General features: G+C 51.9%; 1 protein-coding gene across 3 annotated transcripts in view; it reads left to right on the top strand.

The window, feature by feature from the left end:
• STAT5B (signal transducer and activator of transcription 5B) overlaps positions 1–22,983 on the top strand; it is a 73,322-nt gene that overhangs the window by 26,808 nt on the left and 23,531 nt on the right. For 2 of the 3 annotated variants that reach the window (XM_075561840.1, XM_075561838.1), the window contains exon 2: positions 21,665–21,802. In XM_075561840.1, coding sequence (XP_075417955.1) covers positions 21,675–21,802 — 128 coding nt within the window. In that variant the 5' untranslated portion in view covers positions 21,665–21,674. Of the gene's footprint in view, positions 1–12,427; positions 12,527–21,664; positions 21,803–22,983 lie in introns of all 3 variants that reach the window. The other variant, XM_075561839.1, reaches the window with a different exon arrangement.

Below are 22,983 nucleotides of genomic sequence, written 5' to 3'. Positions count from 1 at the left end.
ACTGTGCTGTGCGCACCCTGCCAAATCCAGACGTGGTGACCCAGATGGCCAGCAGCCGTTGAGTGCCAGCCGTGCACTGACGGTCACGTCGTTATTTTCGGGATGTGCTCATCGGTCATGGCCGAAATGTAGCCATTCATTATACCTCGTCTGCAACTTAAAAAAAATCATTTTATTGGAGGCTCATACAACGCTTATCATAATCCATAGATCCATCCATTGTGTCAAGCACATTTGTGCATCTGTTGCCATCATCATTCTCAAAACAATTGCTTTCTGCTCGAGCCCTTGGTATCAGCTCCTCATTTTTCCCCCTCCGTCCCCGCTCCTCCCTCCCTCATGAACCCTCGATAATTTATAATTACTATTATTTTGGCTGCAACTTCCTATGCCGAGCAGCACTGGATGAGTCGAAGTGGGACTATTAGTATAATCTGAACGGGGATCCAGAAGACGCCAGAGTTCAGTAGCTTGTACTGCCCCCTCTGACCCACCAGCCGAGGCCAGCCACGTCCTAATTTGCATTAAAGAGCTGGTGCCTTTCTGAGAAAGCCTCCGTTTAGGGTGACGGATGGGGAGAACTGCCTGCAGAGGGTGATGGCGCGTCTGGGAGGAGAAAGCCCGGCAGGAATGGGGGGACCACGATGGCAGCGGTAACCACTCAGCTTCAGATCGGGAGCGCGCTGTGTTTCTTCTCCCCACAGGTGGTCAGGGTCTCCTTCCCCACGCCCGCCCAGGACGGCTGCTCGGTACTCTCCACCCTCTCGCTGCCCGGCCTCGGCCTGGAGCTCCTTTCTGACGACTGAAAGGAGGGTGAACCCCCAACCTCCAAATCTGACTTCCTTTGGTTGTGTTTGAAGGTTTGTCACCTCAGTGCTCTTTGTCCCTTAGGGAAGGAAGTTCCAGTTAAAGTTTTTTGAGTTATTTTTTATTTTTTATTTTTGGCTGGGGCCTGGGGCTGGGAGGTTGTCTAGTATGAATCCTTTTCTACTTAGGAGTAACCTTTGATTGCAGAACAGTCCTGAGCCACAGGGAAAATTCATAGTCAGGTGCGGATTTTTCACAAGGACAGCATGGCGGGTGAGCACCTGAGCTCCAGAATCAGATTGCCTAGGGGATGAGCCCCACTCCTGCCCTCACCTGCTCCGAGACATTGGGCCACTTCCTAACTCTTAAGGCTGGTTCCTCATCTGTGGACCGGGGACCGAGATGTTGCCTCACAGTGTTGTCGAAAGAAACTAAGGAGGCCGGATGGAAGGTACATGCCACACACGCTCCAAGGCCCTGTATTCCCTTTTCTTCTCCACGCCCGGGCAAATGCCTTTGCTGTTTTTAAAACCCAGGTATTAAAGATTGGAAAGACTTGTAAGTAAAACGCGGCGTTAGTCCTTTTCCAACACGCAAGCGTTTCCGGCGCAGAGAGCTGCGTTTCACTTAGCATGGGTAGCAAATGACCCACTTTCTCCTGGAACTCCACACCGTCTCTGTTCCGCAGTAGGGATTCTCGGAGTGGCGGGACATGCGCTATGTGCTGCACTTGTCCGAGCTGAGTCTTTAGAACAGGGATGTGTCGCACAAGGCGCCTGGTGCCTCCACAGCCTGACACCAGCGTGTGAGAGAGGCGCAGAGCCCGCGTCCCACCCGCAGTCGTTCCAGAGTCCCAGGGCCGCCTCTTGCAAGCTGTCTGTGTGGAAGGCAGCTGGAAATTGATCCCGTCGGGCACATGGATGAAAAAAATATTCTTTCTTCTCCTTCCCTTTTCTGCCCCAGAGGCTCTAATGTTGGCTGCCTCTGGGGACTACTGAATGCCCGGTCTTCCGTGCAGTTGGGTGCTTCTGCAGTTCAGAGATCCATGCTGGCATGCCGGGCTCTTTGGAGGCAGCGGTCCACGCACGTGGCCTGGGACTGTCCAGGTGACTCCTGACCGAACATGCAGGGTGCTATTGCTGTCCTTCTATCCCTTGCATCCCTACTTGTACAGTCCCCAGCGACGGTGTAGGGGTGCGTGTCAAAATCCGAGGGGAAGCGGGGTGAAAAAGACCACGGAACTTTGCAGGAACTGTTTGGAAGGCTCTTTGCCTCGGTGTGACCGTGGGGCGAACAGTCAATGCGCCCAGTGCTGACCGAAGCATCGCAGGGGCATGTCCTCCCAGTGGTGCCTTGGAAGAGAGAGCTGCTGGTCCACTTTGGGAGAGGGGATGGGGGGCACGGCATCTAGCCATTGTAAACACCCCACCCCCACAAAGCACAGTTCTCCTCTGACCTCCTGAGGTTGCCCCAGCTGGTTTGTTCTCCGTCCTGGCCTTGAACCCGCGCAGGGCCCCAGCACATTGGACGCGTCTGATTTCCAGTTTGAGAAAGGGAAAGTGAAGACCGCTTCTCTGTCAGTACCTGCTGCCAGGTTTATTGTCATCAAAATCCCACCTCATTTGCAGGCGGAGCCTTCCAGAGCAAGGGTCTAACCTGGACGGTGGTCCCAGCCTGGCCCTTGTCCTCGCCTTTAATCCTACCTTCTACCTGGCTGCTCTTAACCCTTACACTGCTCTTGTAAAAGATGCCAAGCGGCCCCGATCTTCTGATCTTCTGGTCTTTAATTGAGCCGAACGGGACTCGTCCGTCCATGCCACCGATTCTGGGGCTCATGCTTGCTTGCCCTGTTTTTCTTAGGAGCTTTTACTGGAAACCAAAGGCGATTGCGTATTCGCTGCAGAAGCAAGAGGGGAAGTTGCAAGCTGGAACTGCTTTCTGTTTGGCCTGTCTGAGGCAGCTGACCTTTGGGAAGGAAATCGCTGCTCTTCGCTCCTTCCTGTAACCACGCAGCCCGTGAGCAACAGCTTCACGGGAGGCCCCGCGCTGCCCTGGCTGGCGTCCTGGGGCATCACCGAGCTGTCCGCTTGGAGGGGGCAGTCCTCTGGGGCTCCGGGTGAGGGGGGCCTGCACACGGAGCTCAGCCGGGCCGGTGCTTCAGAGAATCTGCCTTCAGGAAAGCGGCTCATTTTTAGCAAAAGTGCTTGCCGTTTGCTGCAGGTCCCAGGGTCAGTGCCGCAGAGTGGGGACAGTTACGCAATGACTTGGAGGCCTGGGAGCATTAAGGGTTCTGAAACTGGTCCTGATTAGTTGCAACCACATAACCTGCTAGCCTCCTGACAAGAGCAGTTTCATTTCTAAGACGTGAACTTGGACGGCAGTGCGTTCGTTCCTCCTCGGCACAGCATCTTGGAAGCCCCGTGGACTGGCTGCCCAAAGAGCCGACGGATCTGTCTGGAAAGAAGTTCACCGGAGTGCTCCTTTAGGGCAGCGGTTCTCCGCCTTCCTCACGCCGGGACCCTTTCATACAGGTGCTCATGCGGTGGTGACCCCAGCCGTAACATTATTGTCGTTGCTAATTCACCACTGTCATTTGCTCCTGTTGTGAATCAGGCGACCCCTGTGAAAGGGTCTTCCAACATCCACCCCCCACTCAAAAGGGGTCGTGACCCACCAGTTGAGAACCGCTGCTTTAGGGGCATATGTAGGACGTGTTACCAGGAGAGACCGATCCTCAGAGAAGGACGTTCTGCTTGGTACAGTGAAAGGCCAATGGAAATGGCGAGACAGAGGGACCCCGGGGCTGCACTAGGGGCTCCAGCGTAAGTGAGGACACAGGGCCAGGCAGCGCATCCTTCTGTGGTCCAGAGGTCTGCTGCCAGTCACAGCGGACGCCACGGTCCTGAACAGCAGCATCCTCAGAACAAGAGGTCGCTGCCATCCATACCTGTCGCTCATGGCTAGACCCGCCTTCTCTACAAGGAGCACCCCTGTGCTGGGGCGAAGGGGTGTTTCACCCGCATAAGGATCCTGCCTTCAGAAAGCTGCAGTCTGGAACCTCGCCCAGTGCACAGCCTCCATGTAACACTGTTTCTCTGCTAAGCGAGGGGATTAGTCTCCAAAACCTGTTTAGGTTCGTTTCTTCCTCGGTCATTTGTATATTCAACCAAGGAAAGATAAGTTGTGGTTGATGGTGAATGCAGGGAACACAGCCCCCTGAAAGGAGGGGGCCGAAACACCACGTGCCGCCGCACGCCGTTGGGGCCTAATGGCTCAAAGTGCTTTCCTGCCGGACGTCTCCATCCTGGGTTGGTGGTTGGTAGCAGCGTGGATGCGTGTGATGGTAGGGACCGCGGTGCCCTCTGTCGCGGTTGAGTCGGCACCAACCCCTGGCCACCACGCGTACAACCGAATTCAACATTGCTCGACCCTCTGCCATCCTCACCAAGAAGTCTTCTCCTTCCACCACTGTGCGGTTGAGCATCTTCCAACCCATGGGGCTCCGCTTTCAGTGCTCCGTCAACTCATGGTGTGTGGTGGGCCATAGGCGTTCCATTGGCTGCTCTTTGGGAGTAGACTGCCAAGCCCTGTGTCCTGTACTGGGGGCTCCGTTCAACCTGCCCACTGTGGGTGACCCTACTGGGATTGGAGATACCCAGAGCTCCCCTTTCAGCACTACAGAAACCCACCTGCTGCCATTGTATGGAAAACCAACCTACGTGGGTGCGAGGGGTGGGCGGAGGAGGAACCCTGGGAGAAGGATTTCCAGCCTTCCTCAGCAAGCTTGCAGGAGCCCTGGTGGCACAGTGGTTACGAGGTTGGGCTGCTAACCACAAGGCCCCCAGTTTGATACCACCCGCCACTCCGAGGGAGACAGATGGGCTTTCTACTGCCGTAAAGAGTTACCGTCTCAGAAACTCACAGGGGAAGTGCCACCCTGTCCTGTAGGGTCTCAGTGAGTCAGCATTGACTCGATAGCCATGAGTTTTTCCTAGGCCCATGTGTCTCTGTCCACCCAGTAAATTCTAGCTCATAGTGACTCCGTAGAACAGAGTTGAACTGTCCCGTTGGGTCCCCAAGACGACAAGTCATTCCAAGAGCAAAACAAAAACCCTTAACTTTCTTCCAGGGCCACAGGTTTAGGGGTTGCTGACCCCCACAGCTTCAGGACTCGTGTCTCTGAAATAAGTCTGCAAACACCTCAGTGGTTTTGCTCCTCAAGAGAGCTCATCCTCCAACACCCGGAGACTGTCCTGCTGGGAAATCTCTCTCCCTGTGCTTTTTCTCCGCCCCTGTATATTTGGCTCCTGTGGGAACGTAGTATAAACCGCCCAGGATTGTCAACTTTTTCATTGTAAACAAACTTTTATGAATCAGAACTTCACAGAGAGTTCTTACCACACCCCCTTCACATGACTACAGCAACTGTTGACATCGCTCTTGACTCTGCTTCGGCAGCTCCTGGCCAGCATATCCTGTCCAGTATCACTTTTCATTTGACCTGTATTGATATTTTCAAAGATGTGTCTACATGCCTGTGTTTTCCGAGTGACCCCGATTTTGTGTTTGAGTGGATCTATCCTATTCCACCCCCCAATTCGGAATGCGTACGTTGCTTCCAGTTTCTCACTGTTGCGTCTTGTACGAAGGATTGCCCCTGCAGGTTGACTTCTTGTAAGGTGCTCTGGAGAGCTCCTTTTGCTAAGTGGGAATGTCACACCGTAGTTCTCCTTACAAGGAGGGCGGCTATGGACTTGGATGAGGACAGTATTGGAAACAAATCTAAATTAATGTGTAAATTGCCCGTGTCTTCATGTTTTGTGTGTTTAAGACTAAACTAAGCAGGAAGGGAATGCCATTCAGGTCGATAGTACAGAAAGTCAGTCCGTGGTAGTGCTGGATTCAAAGTGTACGGGAGGCCCATCCTAAGATGAGTTCATCTTGATTAACAGTCCAAAATGGTTAGGGCTATAACCTCCCGTAGGCAGTCTGAGGCCAAGAGGACCCTTTGAAAGCCGGACGCGTTCCTATTGAGATGAGGTGGGACTCCCTGACAGGCACATGCAGCTCTGTTTTTCCCTCGCGCGATCAGTAACTGTGCGCTGCGAGAAGTGGCTACAGCCATCGTGTACCCCAAACAGGCTGCCCAAGGTGCAGTATCTGATATTCAGATACTAGCAATGCCTGCAAGCCGTGGGCCAGTCTGGCTTCAGGGAGCCCAGTTTTCCTCCTCTCAGCCACCGCACAGTCTGCCTGGAGCAGGCTTCCTGATATACCCACGGGCGGCTTTGAGTTGAGAGGTCAACCCCTACTCTCATTTCTTTGTCCTTCCCTTGGGGAACTCTTTCGCCCCCTTTAATTGTGATTTTGAAGCTCAAGGAATTTCGCATCGATATAATACTATCTAGTAGGTAGTTCCTAATCAGATTGTCTTCATGGTCTCATCAATACCCTTTACAGCTCCTTGTGTTGTGTTGACCCCGTAGGGGGCGTATCTGCATGGGGTGGACCCGTGGTGTTCAACCCCCCCCCCCAGGGGTCGAGACCCAAAGGTTGAGAACCGCTGCCTTAGCGCTTTGTTTGCTTGTGCTCCTGGGGTCTGTGGAAGACCACAGTGTGCTGCTCTTGGGTGACTTCCTGTGCCCGTGATCCACAGCGGTGCCACCGTTTCTCTTTTGTGGAGCCTCGCAGTGTGGACTTGGGAAGTCCACGTGTTCTTTGCAAACACGTCCCTCAGACGTACGATGTCGATGTGTGCAGCAAGGAGTGCGGGGGGCGTTACATCAGCCACTGGTTGTCATAGTGAGCATCAGATTTTCCCACCGAAAAGTATGTCTGCCCCTTTGGGAATAGGACAGCGCTGATGACCCACGTCTGCGTTTATTTTTAACTTGGGCCCTTGTGTCTTCGAGTTGTCGTTAAGTACACCGTCCAGTCCCCTCTGACTCACAGCAACCTCTGTGCACAACAGAACATTTTAAGTTTTCAGTAGTTAGTAAGCCACTGATTAAAACGTGATTTCTCTATTTGGCACACAGCTTCCTCCCTCCCCACTTTCTTTCCAGGACTTGCCTGTGACATAAAGATTTATGACTGATTGTCTTCCCAGAATACTATCCTTGCTATGTTGCCCAGGCAACTTTTCCTTGTTTGTTTCTTTGTGAGCCAAAGACTCCTATTCTTCCTCTTGCCATCTGCTTAATAATCTGATTTTGCTAGAGAAATTACTTCCTGGTCGTATTTAAGGTAGGACTTAGGAATGTTTTTAAGGACAGATGGCTGTGGGATTGACCTACTTCTCAACGGGGTCATTTTACTCGGATGTTATTACTTGATTTTAGACCGTTTTTAATAGGAACGAAGCCTTAGTCCTTATGCACTCCTGTTTCATATTCTTCTGTCCCCGGAAGCCCCGCAGTACATGCAGTGTTGTAGGTCTTGGACATAAGGCAGTGAGCCCCGGCAGAAAATCTGGTCTTTATGAGGGATACCCCCCAAAATGGGAATTGCCCTGGGCAGAGCGGAGCTTTTGTAGTATGCATCCCCCGCCCCCACCCCCCTAGGAGAACCTCGAGCAATTCGCCTGCGCTAGTGCACCCAAGGACGTCACCTGAGAAGGTTCTCTCTGGTCACAGTGAGTTTTTTTTTTTCTTTCATAAAAGCAGTTTTGCTCAAGCCTTGTTTTTTTGTGATGGCTGATTTCAGAGAACAGTGTGCGTCTGTGAAATTTTGTTTCCTGCTTGGGGAAAAATGCCACAAAAACTGTTGTGATGTTGAACACAGCTTACAAAGACTCAAGTGTCCACGTGGTTTTCTCTTTTAAAAAAAAAAGGTGAAAGTTGACTGATGACAAATCTCATTCTGAACGTCAGTCACCTTCCAAAATGGACGAAAATGTCGACTCATACATTTGCAGTGTGTTCCACCAGGTCAGACTGTTAATCAGTGTAGTGATTCTGCAAAGATTGCATAGCAGCATGCCACAAAAAGGCCTGGTTTGTGGCAGACGAGACTGGTTTTACCACCACGACAATGCACCTGCTCACGCAGCCATCTCGGTGCGTCAGTTTGGGGCAGGCAAGACACGGCATGCCTCTCTCGCCCCACGCACCTTATTTACCTGACCTCGCTCCATGGAACTTCGTTTTGTTTCTCCAGATACAGAGGGACACGAAAGGACAGCGATTTGACAGCATAGACGAGGTGGGGAAGGGAAAAAAGAGGGAGGTGCTGTCAGCCATCCAAACAGATGAGTTTGAAAAATGTTTCCAAGAGTGAAATAGCAGATTGGACAAATGTATTCAGCGTAATAGAGAATACTTTAAAGGTGATAAGGTTGTTTTATATATAAAAAAGTTAAGTACATAGCTTTGGGGGGAATTCCATTTCGGGGGGCTGCCCCCCTCATATGCACTACCCTCAGTCCTTTAGTCACTAAATGGTGCTGCCATGTTTGAGGGGGTTGCTGTCAAGTGGGCCCTGACTCGGGCAGCCCTAGGGGACCAGCAGCCTGGTCTTGCCCCCAGAGTTGGTGTGGTTGGTTCGGATGGCCGACCTTTCGGTTAGCAGCCAGGCACTACTTGATCATGGCTCCACCGGGCTCCTGGTGACGTCGAATGGCTTTGACTGCTGCTTCCTTGCCTCGCATGAGTCTCATCAGGAGCAGCGCCGGCCCCTCTGCGGTCTCCCCTGCCGACTCGCCCTCGTCTTTGTCCAAGTCAGGACCTCTCAGTGTTGAGTGTCTCGTTCCAATTCCTTCGTCTTTTCTTTCTTTCAATGATGGCGCCCAACCAGCAGACAGGAAAAGGCAGGGAGTAATAAGACCGGCCACTCCGTCCTCCGGACCGGGACCCCCCATGAGACAGCTGGGGAAGGCAGGCTCCAGCCCAGGCCATGCCACTTCATGGTGTGGGACCTGGGACACGTCGTCAGCCCCTCTCTCACTTTCTCTTTTTTTAAATAGAACCGTAGTGAGATACAGTCATTCCCCACGGAAGCTACCCTTGTTAAAGTGGCCAGATTCCCATGTATCCGCAGGGCTGTGCAGGGTCCGAGACCAGTGGCCCTGGAGTCCATTCTGGCTCATGGTAACCCCGTGTGTGCCCGAGTAGACGGCTTCCGACTCTTCCAGAGGCAGGGTTCTTGGAAGTAGATTGCCAGGCCTTTCTGCAAGGTGCCTCTGGGTAGACGTGACCCATCGGTCTTACCGTTTGCAGCCAAGCATGCAACTTACCGTTGGTGCTACTGGGGCGAGCTCCTTTTCATTGCCCCCCAAAGAAACCCCATCCCTATGGCCGTCACTCCTGCCCCCTCCCTCCCCGGCCCCCGGCAGTCACCATTGTCTTTGTTTCCCATAACTAGAGCCATTCTCTATGAAAAACTCAAGATGCATCCGTGTCGCATAGCATATTTCAGCACTCTAGTCCTTTCGGTGGCTGAACAATAGCCCATAGTGTGGCTCTGTCACATGGGGCTGATCTAGTCTTCTGTTGATGCCTGCGTGGGTTATGTCTGCCCAGACCATGTCTTCATTATTGGGGGCTGCTGTGATACAAGTACCACAAAGGGGTGACTGTAACAAACAAGTTTATTTTCTCATCGTTTAGGCAACTAGCCATCTGAATGCAGAATGCTGGCCCTATGGGGAGACTCTCTCTCTGGCTCTGGAGAAAGGTCCTTGTTGCTCCAGTTTCTGTTTCCTGGTCCCTTGGAAAGCTCCAGTGTCATCCATGAAAGCGTCCCGTGTGCTCGGTTGCCTTCTGGCGAGTTGCCGTGCCATCGATGACAGCGTCAGGGTTTCCTAGTGTCCGCCTTTCGCGTTCCACTCAGAGGGGGACAGCGGCGTCCTCGGGAAGGCTCCGGCTGCACAGCCTTCTGTCGGAAAGCACATCAGAGTGGCTGTTCATCTCTTCCTGGTCCTGTCGTCTCCGCTGGCCTGTCGCCTTTCGTTCCACAAGCCCGCCTTTCCTGACTGGCGGTCCTCCGCGGTCTGCTTCACAGGGGAGATGGGCGTCCTCACGGGCCTTCCCGTCTGTGGAGGTCCCCGGGCCAGAGCGCTGGAGCAGGAGGGTGACACTGAGAGGCGGGGTCTCGGTCAGGGAGCATCAGAGCCGTTGTTGGTAGCGTCCATCCAGTTCATTCTCATCTGGAAGGGTCCCCACTTGGCGAGCTAGCCCAGCCCCCTGAGGCCTGCGAGGCTGTCTTTCCAGAAGCAGGGGTCCGGTCCCTCACCCCACCTCCCCCCAAGAGCAGCCGGGTGGGATTGAAGCTCCAGCCTCTCCGTGAGCAGCCCAAGCGGATTGATTTGGGAGGAGACGTTTAGTTTATGGAGTGAAGGCGGGAGATGGCGAGGAGGAAGCCTTTTCCCCCAAGTTTCGGGTTCTAAACCTAAGGCTCCTCGCACGCCTCGGGCGCTGACCGCGTGGCAGGCCGCGTCCTGAGGGCTCGTTCACGTTCACCCAGCCCTACACGCAAGGTCACTTTGAGGACTCAGGCGCGCCCGGCCCAAGCCATGGTCTCTTCCATCGCCTCGTGGGCATCTGAAAGGTGGGCATGGACTAAGGCAGGCCAGCGAAGACTGGATGCATTTGACTGTGGCGCTGACCGAGACTCTGGGAAGGACCGCGGGCAGCCCACAGCACCAACACGGCCCTTTTGGAAGAAGTGCAGCCAGAGGCGAGGATGGCGAGACGTCTTCTTGGGAGAGCCCAGTCCCTGGAGACGGGACATCATGCTTAGTGGAAGGTCAGCAAAATAAAGAGAAAGACCCCTGACAAGATAGGCTGACACAGTGGCTTCAGCAGTGGCCTCAACCGGAAGAACAGTCGTGAGGATGGCAGGGCCAGGCAGGGTTTCCCTCTGTGGTGCCCAGGCCACTCTGTGTCAGAGCCGACTGGTGGCTCCTCGGGACCGCAGCAACCCCCCTGAGGAGCATAAGTCTTCTTATTCGTGCGTTCAAAGGAGAAAGGAAAGCTCTGGGCGTTAGCAGGGGCCAAGGGCACTGTCCCTTCCAGAACGTCCGCCCCACTGTGCAGGCGTGGGCTCGGGATGGGGTTGGAGGGGCTGGAGGCCAGAAGTGGGAAAGTCTCTCACGCTGTACCCAGGACCCCGGCTCACCTCTTAGGACCCTGCCACATCCCCAAGCCTAGAGAGTCCCTTCCATTCCTCATCCATTCCGGGACCCAGTGTGCCCACCCACCCCCACCCCGCTGCGGGCATCCCTGGTCACAGTGTCCAGAAAGCCTTCCGAGAGAGCGCGCTTTCCTCTCTCAAAGTTCACGTTCGACTCTGACAGGGAGAGAGGTCTGCTGCAAAGGTATTTCTCGTGGGATAAAAATATCCCTTAACACCCTACCCATCCTTTATAATGTTAGAGATTCGTTTTTATGGTTTCTTTCAAGCCTGTAACATCGTGTGCTGTCAGACCTCAACACTGGTGTTAGCGAGTTAACAAGGGTCCAGTTTCTTGGGGTCAGCGACTCAAAACCACTAATTGCTCCCTGGGAGAAAGATGAGGCTTCACCCACCACCTGGGGAGCCCGCGGGGGCCCTCTGTGCTCGCCCCCAGGGTGGCTGTGAGTTGAGATCAGCTTGATAGCGGGGAGTTCGGTGTGCTTTTATTTTCAAATACTTCAGAGGAAATATAAAGTTTGAGGTTCGAGAGGTTTGCCCTGCTTCTCTGGAGTGGCTTGGGGCTTTGAACAGCTGACCTCGTGGTTCACAGCGCAAGGAGTTCCCGCCACACCCCCGTGGCTCCTGTTTGTTTGTTGTCGACTCCGTGGTGGTGAAACTGCTAACCTGCCCAGCTGCTAGCTGAGAAGCAGGTCGGAGGAGCCTATCAGAGGCCCCTCACGAGAAGGCCGTGCGACCTACGTTGAAAATCAGCCCCTGAGCCCCCCAAGAGAGTATCCTGACACACGGGAGTCAACAGGGATCGAAAGAGACCACACTGCACCCAGTGACTGATGAGCCTGCAGACCTATCCAGATACAAACCCACTGCCACCTGGTCACTCCATCTCTGCCCGTAGGACAGGGGAGGACAGCTCTCTAGTAGTGTCTCTGAGACTGAATCTTGATGGGAGGAGCCGGTGCCATCTTGCTCCCTTGAGGCTGGTGGGTTTGAACCACTGACCTTGAGCTTAGCAGCCCAGCACACAGTTCACCGCACCACGAGGACCCCTTCCAGGTGCATAAGGCTGAGGGATGCCTTAGGAGGGACAAGCTTTGGCACTCAGGCAGCATGGCAGGCTTTTTTGGAGAGTTTGTGAACGCTAAGACTGCAGGGCACAAGCCCTTCTCATCTTTGGCCTAAATATAAGATTGTGAATCCATTTCCCAGTCTTTCGAGAAGCCCATGTGACGATTTACCAAAGGTACAAACCACTTCCCTTGTCGCACCCGCCGGAGATGAAGCTGCTCGTAACTGCACCGACAGGAGTGTGTACTGAGGGCGGAGGTGCCGTCACCGCGTGTGTGCTGGGGGTGGGGGGAGACCAGCGAGGATGGAATCCACCTCTCTCAGGAATGGGCATCGGCTGACTGTGGCCACGAAGATGCTCCACGTGCAGGACACAAAGCCATGCTGACACCCTGCGCTTTCTTTCTTTCTTTTTTAACAGGATGTGTAAAAGGCTGCTTGACCACTTTCATCAAAGAGTCAAACACAAGCAATTCCATGCATCTTTGCTCTGAGTCGATTGGACTAGCCGACAGTCTGGGTGCGTTTGTTTGGGGGTTTGGGGAGGTTACTTCATTACTTGTTAATCCCGCACTTTGCTGTCATCATGAGCAAGATGTACTTTCCAGCTCAGTCAAAGCATTTCGAAACCAATTCCTCTACCATCTGAGATGGTGATTGATCAGTTAATAGGACACCTCTACCATATGGGTTTGTCACCTGTGGTTCTGTAACAGCTTTGAGATCAATGGGTCGATTTGACCAGACTGTTTGCATTGACGCATTTATTCAGCTGCCACAAATCCGTAAGCTCAGGGACCAAGCATTGTTCTGGGCCGTGTGGGGGGGGTGGGGGGGGAAGAGCCGTGAACAAAGTGGAGAGGTCCTCTTGGTGACCTGACCTGCTGAGAAGACAGCTGGACGGTGGCATGAAAGGCCAGGAGGTGATAAATTAGAGGGAGAAAAAGAAAAGTCGATTAGGAGAATAGAGGCAAAAGTTAAAAGAGAGAGAGAGAGTGAGAGAAGACAGAGGTGACTACACTGCAGGTTTTCCATGGGTCCCCAGGGAGAAGTCAGGGAGCCCTGGGGGCAGAGGGGCCTATGCACTGAGCTGCCCGCCGCCAAAGGCCAGCAGTTTAGACCCACCAGCTCTCCATGGGGAAAGAGGAAGCTGTTCACCCTTTAAAGGTCAGCGTCTCAGAGACCCACAGGGATGGTTCTCTTCTGTCCTCTCAGGTCTCCCGGACTTGGAACCTACGCAAAGGCAGTGAGTGAGTGAGTGAGCGAGCGAGAGGCAGAAGTCATGAGATGTACCTGCTCCTCACAATTTTCCTTCTTTTTGCTCTGGGGCCAATTCAACTGTTGAGTTCAGGAGTCAAGAGACTTTTTGTGTCTGTGTTCATCCGGGTCGACTAGAGAAAGAAATTCATAGACACTCGTATGTGTATAAGAAAGAGCTTTCTATACAAGAGCAGTTTGTATATTGACAAAATATCGTAGCCCAGTCCTGATCAAGTTCATGGGTCCGATATTAGCCCATATGTCTGATACAATCTATAAGTTCCTCTTCAGACTCACACAACACATGCAATGACACTGAATGCAAGATCATAGGCCAGTGGGTGGGAAGTCTTGTGGATCCAGTGGTGGTGGAAGCATCTCAGCGCTGGTGTGGGTCTCCACGTGGCTCCTCCAGCCCTAGGACTCTAGTGTAGCTCCATGTGTCTTGTTATCAGGAATACCAAGCGGAGAGTCTGTGTGTCCCACCTCCAGCCAGCTATTTATCTCCTTAGCGCATTCAAATGAGGTCATCAAACAGTGACCTGATTGACAGGCTAACCTCCACCCTTTCACCCTTAATAGTCTCAAGTTGGCACCAGATGATGTAACTACCACAGTGTCTCTGTTGCTACGATTTGTGTGTTTATTGAGACCTGTCCTAATGTCCTTACTATTAAGAAAGATTTCTACCTGGATTATTTTCTCCATTCCGTTTTCATTCCCCTAAGCAGCAGCATTCATCCACAGTTACCTGTTGTCCATCGGCCAAAGAAAACACATTCACTATCTGTTCTGATTTCTTTTTAATGCTGGGATATAACTTGATTTAATACATAATATATGCAAAGCCTTTCATTGTTATGTATAAATACATGTGTGTTTATATATAACATTGAAAGGTTTTCCAGATGTGCTGTTTGATTGTAACATTGAATTGCTTCTGGAGAGGAGCGGGTCTTACGTCCAAGTCTTTCTTCTGGTAAACTCTCAGCCATTGAAATTCGATGTCTTGGGTGATCTTGCTCAGCCAGCCTTCATGCCTTAAAGCCCTAAATAAATTGTGCCTGGCTCAAATGTCCTATAGCATGGCACAGGCTGAAAATAGGTAACTGGCAGCCACCCCGCTCTTCATCGTTGGCTGACGGACTTGGCTCATAAATAGCTCAGTGTGATGGGATCGCACGAAGACAGCAACAGGGAACTTTGTTTCCTGACGCGCATGTGCAGCAGCTGATCGTCATGCAGGGGATCGTTTAGTAAGACCCTCCTAGGGAGGTCTTTCCAAGGAGCTCTGGTGGCATGGTGGGTTGCAAGTTAACCACAGGGCCACCAGTTTAAACCCACCAGCCACTCCACAGAAGAAAGATGAGACTCCGCTCCTATAAAGATTTACAGCCTCAGAAAGCCCAAGGGCAGGTCTGCTCTGCCCTGCAGGGTTGCCACGAGTCAAAACTGACTCTGGCAGCGAGTGTTTTTGGAGAATGATCTTCGTAACTCCCACCAAATGCTTGGATGGGACCTTGCAAACGAGGCGCCGGGAAGCCTAACATGGGGACCGATCGGTTTTGCCATCTTACTTGGCTTCAAATGAGCCACCCCAGAAATGGAAAACAGGAACCTCACGACCACCTGGGGAAAAGCCAGAAAGGGAGCATGTCCTTTGGCTCCAGGATCCCTGTGCTGAGACCCTCTCTAAAGAGGAGACAGAGACCTCGCAAGAGTCAGCAAGAGACATTACAGAGAAACTCCTGGACCCCCATGGAATGAAAACTGTGAGGGAGCTAGGGTTGCCAACCCACAGAGCAAGAGAGAGAACTGAGCACGCTCAGCCAGGAGCTCGACTGCCTGCAGTGGGCTGACTGCAGCCACTTCCTGGAAGAGCCAAAGAGCTTGGTGCCAAAGACAATCTGCCTTTTAAACCATTTTATTAGGGGCTCCTACAACTCTTATCACAATCCATACAAGCATCAATTGTGTAAAGCACGTTTTTAATTCTTGCCCTCATCATTCTCAAAACATTTGCTCTCCACCTAAGCCCCTGGCATCAGCTCCTCGTTTTTCCCCTCCCTCCCCGCTCCCCCCTCTTTCATGGACCCTTGATAATTTATAAATTATTATTTTGTCATATCTTGACCTGTCCGACGTCTCCTTTCACCCACTTTTCTGTTGTCCGTCCCCCAGGGAGGAGGTCACATGTAGATCCTTGTAATCGGTTCCCCCTTTCCCATCCTCCCTCCACCCTCCCAGTATCCCCACTCACATCACTGGTCCTGAAGGAATCATCCACCCTGGATTCCCTGCATTTCTAGTTCCCATCTGTACCAGTGTACATCCCCTGGGCGAGCCAGATTTGTAAGGTAGAACTGGGATCATGATAGTGGGGGAGGAGGAAGCATTTAGGAACTAGAGGAAAGTTGTATTTTTCATCGTTGCTACATCGCACCCTGACTGGCTCATGCCCTCCCCAAGACTCCTCCTCAAGTGGATGTCCAGTGGCCTACAAATGGGCTCTGGGTCTCCACTCCGTACAACCCCCCTCATTCACTATATGATTTTTTTGTTCTGATGATGGCTGATACCTGATCCCTTCGACACCTTGTGATCGCACAGGCTGGTGTCCCTCTTCCATGTGGGCTTTGTTGTTTCTGAGCTAGATGGCCGCTTGTTTACCTTCAAGCCTTTAAGACCCCAGATGCTGTATCTTTTGGAGCCAGGCACCATCAGCTTTCTTCACCACATTTGCTTATGCACCCATTTGTCTTCAGTGATCGTATCATGGAGGTTTGCACCCAATGATATGACTTTTTGTTCTTTGATGCCTGATAACTGATCCCCCTCCGCACCTCATGATCACACAGGTTGGTTTGCTTCTTCCATGTGGGCTTTGTTGCTTCTGAGATAGATGGCCACTTGCTTACCTTCAAGCCTTTAAGACCCCAGATGCTATATCTTTTGATAGCTGGGCACCATCAGTCTTCCTCACCACATTTGCTTATCCACCCTCTTTGTCTTCAGTGATTGTGTCGAGAAGGTGAGCATCATAGAATGCCAATTTAATGGAACAAAGTATGCTTGCATTGAGGGAGTACCTGAGTGGAGGCCCAGCGTCCCTCTGCTACCCCAACACCAAACCTATAAACGTATGCACATAGACCCATTTCCCCATCCTCATATATATATTTGCATATGTACATGCCTTTATTTAGACCTCTACAAATGCCCCCTGCCTACTAGCTCTTTCCTCCATTTCCTTTGACTTTCCTCTTGTCCCACTATCGTGCTCAGTCTCCATTTGGGTTTCAGTAATTCCTCTTGGCCCCTAATCACGCCCCACCAGCCCTCCTACACCCTCCTCACCACCAATTTCGATCACTTGTTGTTCCCTTGTCCCTGGGTTTGTTAACACCACTACCTTTCCCCCCACCTCCCCCTCACCCCCAGGACTTAGTCCCGTTGTTTCCTCCTCCAGATTGTTCATCCAGTCTATCTTATTTAGACAGACCTGCAGAGATAATAACATGCCCCAAAACAAGACAGAGCAAAAGCAAGCAACAATGTACTACAAAACAATGACGAAAACAAAATAACACACAACAAGGGAGAAAAGCTTGTAGTTAGTTCAAGGACTGTTTGTTGGTCTTTAGGAGTGTTTTCCAGTCTAGTCTGTTGGGGCACCACCCACACCCTGGCCCCAAAGTCCACCTTCAGCATCCCCTGGGGGACCTCGCCACTCCATTCCCTTGCTGTTTTTTTTGTACCCCCTTAGTGTTTTGCCTTGGTGTGGCGGGATCAGATAGGGCGCAATTCCCACACTGTGTCTCAGGTGCTGTCCCCTGCAGGGCCATGGGTGAGTGAGGAGGCGTCATGTCTCATAGTGGGACCGGTCTTGTGGTCCTCTCTGTGGACTGGCTGCTCTAATCGGGAGCATCGTCCTCAAGGTCTGGTGGGCCAGGATGTGCTCCACTCTCTCCTACTCCCCCTCCATCTTCTCCTGTGTGCTCTGATCAGATATGGCCCTCTCCAGGAGCTACAGATTCGATGCCATCCTTTGAAATAAATTCTTCTGGGCGGAGGGGCATTTAGAAATTCTAAACGTTTTCTTTTCTTTGCCCCTTGTAGATGCTTCCTTAAGCACACATCTGCTCATCTCCTAGCCTCTCTGGATAGCTCTACCAGGAGTTTCAAATGCAGAGTCCCTGGCTGGGGCTCAGGTGGGGTTCTTTCAGTTCGTTTTTCCCTCCCCACCCCACCCTGCAGTGTGGCCTGGGACCTCTTGATTGGTGGAACCACAAGACTCATCTTGTCTGCCTGCCATGGCTTTTAACCCAGGCCGCTTCAGCCATAGCATCGCATTGCCTGCTTCCCGGGCAGGCTTTACAGGGAACACAACTCTAAGAATCACCAGTCGACTTCCTGAACCCCCTGCTCCTTTGGCTTAGAATTGCAGCAGATCCCACTTTGCATGCCTTTTCTGGGGGGGCGGAGCAGGCATCTGGCCTCTTCTAACCACACAAGAGGGAAATCCCTCTCTGCCTAGATGTGCTGGAGGTCAATCTGTTTGGAATCCAGAGACCAGTCATCCCACCATGGTCTACACTCCCCCACTGGGTTTAGTAATTCGCTGCCCGTACCACACAGTACTCACAGGCGAGACTCACTGATTGTAACCGGTTAAAATTCAAGCCTCCGTCTGACACATCTTTCCAGCCATTTCCACGGTCAGCGCTCTCTGGCCCTCGTTCCCTTTGGGCTCCATGGTCCTCTTGGACTGGCCTGGCCTCTGACCTACTTGGACAAGTGCCCCAAAGCTCTCTAGCTCTGCCAGTATGTACCTGGAGTGGAGCGACCCTGTCTTCTAGTCAGCCTTCTCCAGGGGGCGTACCCATTGTCCTTGTCACAGGGACTAGGGATGTGTGAGAGAGAAGCGGCTGGCTGGTCTAAAATGCAGAGAGGTGAGTAGACTCCCCAGCCAATAGGTAATAGGCATCGACCTAGCCCACAGGGGCGAGGGATGAACTGCCCAGAATCTAAGTGAATGAAGAGAAACATGTTTGACTCCAGGAACTGATATAAATAACTGAAATCTGATGGCTTGCGTGGGACTGGACTTTGCTTGTGAATGTAGATGCTCCAGGTTCTAACAGAACAGAAGCGTCTCTAGAGCAAGGAACCTGCTGGCTTCAGAGTAACAACTTGGTAGGACTTTGGAAACTGGCCATCTGAACTAGGGAGAGAGGAAGGGCCGAGTCACGTGTCTTCATGAGTGTATCTCACACTGAGATTGAAGGGTCCTTTGGCCACTGGACAGACGTCAGTGCCTCTCTGGGGTGTTTGAGGAAGCAGATGAAGGAGGACACTGGGGCCCCTCTACAGGTCTTCTTACATTACCTAAAATTGCTTTTTCCCTGCTTGGAGTTGTGGACCCAAGACCAAGGGTGATGGCTAAGCAAGAGACCGTCCACTGTACCCTTGAGCCTGTATACCAGAATTCCTCAGGGCCTGGCTGGATGGATCCTATCTTCCCAACATTTGACACAGTCCCACCTGTATACTACTTCTGTATTGCCTACTCGTTGAGATAGCCCGTTCGTGGCGTTGGACCTGTGATCCGTTTCCCATGAGGATGGGAATGGACTGAGGGGAAGAACTTACTAGACTAGGCTTGCCACCAGAACTCTGTGGACGGGCAGTGTATTCAAAGTAAGTGGGTCATCAAGTGGGGGGATCTAGCATCCTGCTAATACCCCAAGAAAGGCTAACAACAGCAAGGGAGTAACCTCCGAGCTAAATCTCATCCGAGGCCAGAAAGGGTGACACTAAGGCAAGTTTTGGAGATCCATCCTGGATCCGCTAGACGCCTGCAGTAGACATGTGGCTGGTACTTCCGTGGCCTCACCAGGGGGACTCTGCCCGCCTGAAGGACTAATTGGTAATGATCGTTTGGGACTGGAATTCGTCAGGTTCGAGTGGGTCACTAGCTAGTGTGGCCCTGCCAGCCATGGTCTGTAACTCCCACCAAATGACTGGCTGGGAGCATGCAAATGAAGTGCTTATGGTCTGCCCAGGAGATGGCTACCTTGCTGATGATGTAAATAAGGCTCACAGTGGCCTACAAACAGTGTCTGGAACCCTCACGAGGGGGTGGTTTGTTCTTCCTTTGTTCTTTCGGCAGTTGGTAGAACTTTCGAGATGCTGGGCCAACGCCATCATATCAACGCATTGATTTCTTCTCTCAGGCCTTCCTTCTTCAGGGTCCAAGGGGCAGGTGAACATACCCTGGCTTGGGTCAGGCCCGCCTTGGTCCTCTAAGAAGCACCCTTGTTTTTCAACACTTTTAAGAGGTCTTATGCAGGGCCTCCGGAGAGGCGAGGGCAGTGAGACTTGGTGATGTACTGTAGACGTGCTGTCGGGAGAGACCGGTCCGTGGCTAAGGACATTGTGCTTGGTGGGGTGGGGGAAGGTCCTCGCTGAGGTACCAGGACAGTGGCTGCATGGATGAGATCAAGCCTTGGGGCAGTTGTGATGCCGACGGCATCCGTCTGGGCAGTGGTTTGTCATGATGCTCATGGGGTCATGTGAGGCGGAACTGACCCGATGGTACCTAACAGCAACAATAACGAGAGGATTGGCCAGTTTTGCCGTCCAACCATCCCAGGGTGGAAACGAGGTTCCTCACCACCACCAAGAAAGAAGAGGCGGGAGCAGAGTGCGTCCTCTGGGCCCGGGATCCCTGTACTGAGAACCTCCTAGGCCAAGGAGACAGAGCGAGCTGTCACCTGAGAGACGGTGAGAGACAGCAAGAAGCAGCGGTAGGGAAATGGCGCCAGCCGACGCAGCAGACTCAGGAGACGGTGCCAAGGACTTTGTGGTACACAGGTCAAGATCTGAGTGTCTTTGGGCAGGAAACATAGAGGAAGGTGCCTCCAGCTACTTCACAGGCCAGCCCACGAGATCTCAGGGTTCCCAAGAGGACCAAAGGACCTCCCTGTGGGCACAGCTAAGAAGAAGTTGTCCTGACCAAAGAACTATATATCCTGAGTTGTTTCTGGTCTTGAGTTTTATTGCCCACGACCTGCCAAATAAATCGCAGAGCCAAGAGTACTATGAGTTCCGTGTGGCCTTTGCAGTAAATTATGGAACCAAGCAGAGAAGTGGAGGTGGGAGGGCTGGCTGGTGTCTGGAATGATTAGTTTGTTTGTTTCTAAAAAGGTTAGAGTGTAGAAGCATATCTGATCTCCACTTTGCCCTTTTGGAATCAGCCTTGGGCTCTTGATCTTGACCTTGAGCTTGATTCTGCTTATGAAGTTAGAGGGGACCAGATGCCCTCACCACGACCTCTTTACCTTGGTGTTTCACAGAATCCTGGTCTGGGTCCTTGGCTCCTTTACTAGTATAGGCCGTAGGAGAATTAGGCAGATCAGTAACCAGCTCTTTGGGGATTCCATCTCGGGTTTTAGTCCCCAACATTATGTGTGAGTGTCCTTGCTGTCCCCGTCGGATGAACCCCAGAGACTCTGGGGTGAGTGGGAAAGGCATCCTGGTACCGTCTGTAAAAACGACTTTTCTGAAATCAAGAGCAACCTACCCATTATGTGAACACAATGGTGCTTGTTTCTACCCTATAGTTGGAACCTGTTGGTTTGGGGTCTGAAGGGGTTTTATAAACACTATAATTTAATGGAGCATTGCTTCATAACTTCCTTAGCAGTAACTCAGAAAGTGAACCTGGGTGGTTGTTTTTTTTTTGGAGGGAGGAATCTGTGCTCTTTTGTGTGCAAAGAGGTGCTGCTGAAGTAACTAAGATTAATATACAGGGTTCCACCCCTGCTTTCAGTCGTTTTCCTCTGCTCTTTATGGAGCTTTTTCAAAACGATAGCGTGTTGATTGCTTTCCTCTCAGACACAGAACACGAGATCGGAAACTCGGGATGAAAGCATGAAAACCCCCTCCTGCTCATGCTCATTCTTCTCGGCCGTTGAAATGCTCCGTACTGTTGCTGACAGTTTCGAGCAAGAACGAAGCGTGTGTGTGTGTGTGTGTGTGTGTGTGTGTGTGTGTGTGTGTGTGTGTGTGTGTGTGTGTGTGTGTGTCCCCAAAGCTAGAGCCGGCCCTTCTGTCCCTGTTGCTGGTTTTGTCCTTCTGCTGACGGGGTCTAGGCTAGAGTTAGTGCCAACGCGCCTGAGATCCCTCCTGTGGCCCCTGAAGCCCTGCCCTTCTGAAGGCGTTTGCAAGCCACAGCTCAGGCCACAAACACGGATCTTTGGGCTGCAAGAAAAGGCAAAACCCATTTGCTTTGTCTCCAACTTGTGTTAAGTCTGTGACAAAGGGCCTCCTTGGATTTTAAACGGAAAACCAAAGGAAGCACAGACCCCTGAGTCCCTGATTGTCGGTCTCACAGGTTATCAAGGATGGCTGTGTGGATCCAAGCCCAGCAGCTTCAGGGGGACGCCCTGCACCAAATGCAAGCCCTCTATGGCCAGCACTTCCCCATTGAGGTGCGCCACTACCTGTCCCAGTGGATCGAGAGCCAAGCTTGGTAGGTGCACGGCCAAAAATGGAAACGCATAATAACTGATCCTGTATCAAAGGGGCAATGGTGGGGGGCGGGGAGGTTGAGGGAGGGAGGGAGGGGGAGAGGAGCTGATACCAAGGGTTCAAGTAGAAAGAAAATGTTTTGAAAAGGATGAGGACAACATCTGTACAAATGTGCTTGAGACGGCGGATGGATGGCTTATGATAAGAGCTGTCACAGCCCCCAATTTTAAAAAAGAAAAACACCCTGTACATTTACAAAGCCCATCTCCAGAAAGGAAATTAACCATATCCCACTGAACCCTTGAAATCAGTGATTCTCCCTCCCCCAGGCTTTCCTCTCTCCCCGACTGTCCTCTCCTCCCGCTCTCCCTGTTCCCGCACCCCTCCCCCACGCCATAGTCATCAACGTCTTGTCTTTTGGTGTATAAACCACGTTTCTTTTTCTATGTTTTTCCTTAGAATAAAGGTGTTATTAAATAATTAAATTTTTTAAAAAAGAAATAGGATTCCCTTCTTTCATAAGTGCTTGCTAAGAGCATCAGAGTTTTGCTGCTAATTGGTTGCCATGACTCCTGGAATGTGTGAATGTCCAGCGTTCTTAGTCGTGTAGGTAGTAGGATTTACATGAAAGAAAAAGAAAAACCTGAAGCGCTGACCTTTGAAGGATTTATGTTTAATGGGGCAGACAAGCCGGAGAAAGCAAGGCTTTCTACTCCCGGAAAGAGTCATGGTCTCAGAAACCCCGAGGCAGCTCTGCCCGGGGTGGATAAAGTATGTCTATGTTTATATGCTGATAAATAGTAACAAAGTTAACACCGGGTCCGCTGATATTTTTACTTGATCGGAAATGGACTTTATCTAGACAAAGAACCGAGAGGTAAATGTACCGAGATGTTAGCAGTAATTTTGTTTCGGTTGACGGATTTCATGAGCATTTTTACTTTGCTTTATTTTCCGAGTAACTGCCGTCATGCATCTTAATATTCTGTCGGCATTGAAGACATGCAGCCCACTGTCCTCAGAGCGCTTTGATGGACAGCAGGGTTGCCTCGCAGGGGCAGGTCGCACCGGGCGCCCGGTGGGTCTATTCACCCACGGGAGAAGCCGGCCTTTCTGCTCCTGTCTGAGGAGGGCGGGATCCCAGTCGGTGGTGCCGCCCTGCACTAATTGCCACCCGATATC

The sequence above is a fragment of the Tenrec ecaudatus genome, chromosome 10 (genome assembly GCF_050624435.1).
Source record: "Tenrec ecaudatus isolate mTenEca1 chromosome 10, mTenEca1.hap1, whole genome shotgun sequence".
Lineage (NCBI taxonomy): Eukaryota > Metazoa > Chordata > Mammalia > Afrosoricida > Tenrecidae > Tenrec > Tenrec ecaudatus.
The sequence above is the reverse complement of the archived record's forward strand: the minus strand, read 5'-3'. Positions and strand labels throughout refer to the sequence as shown.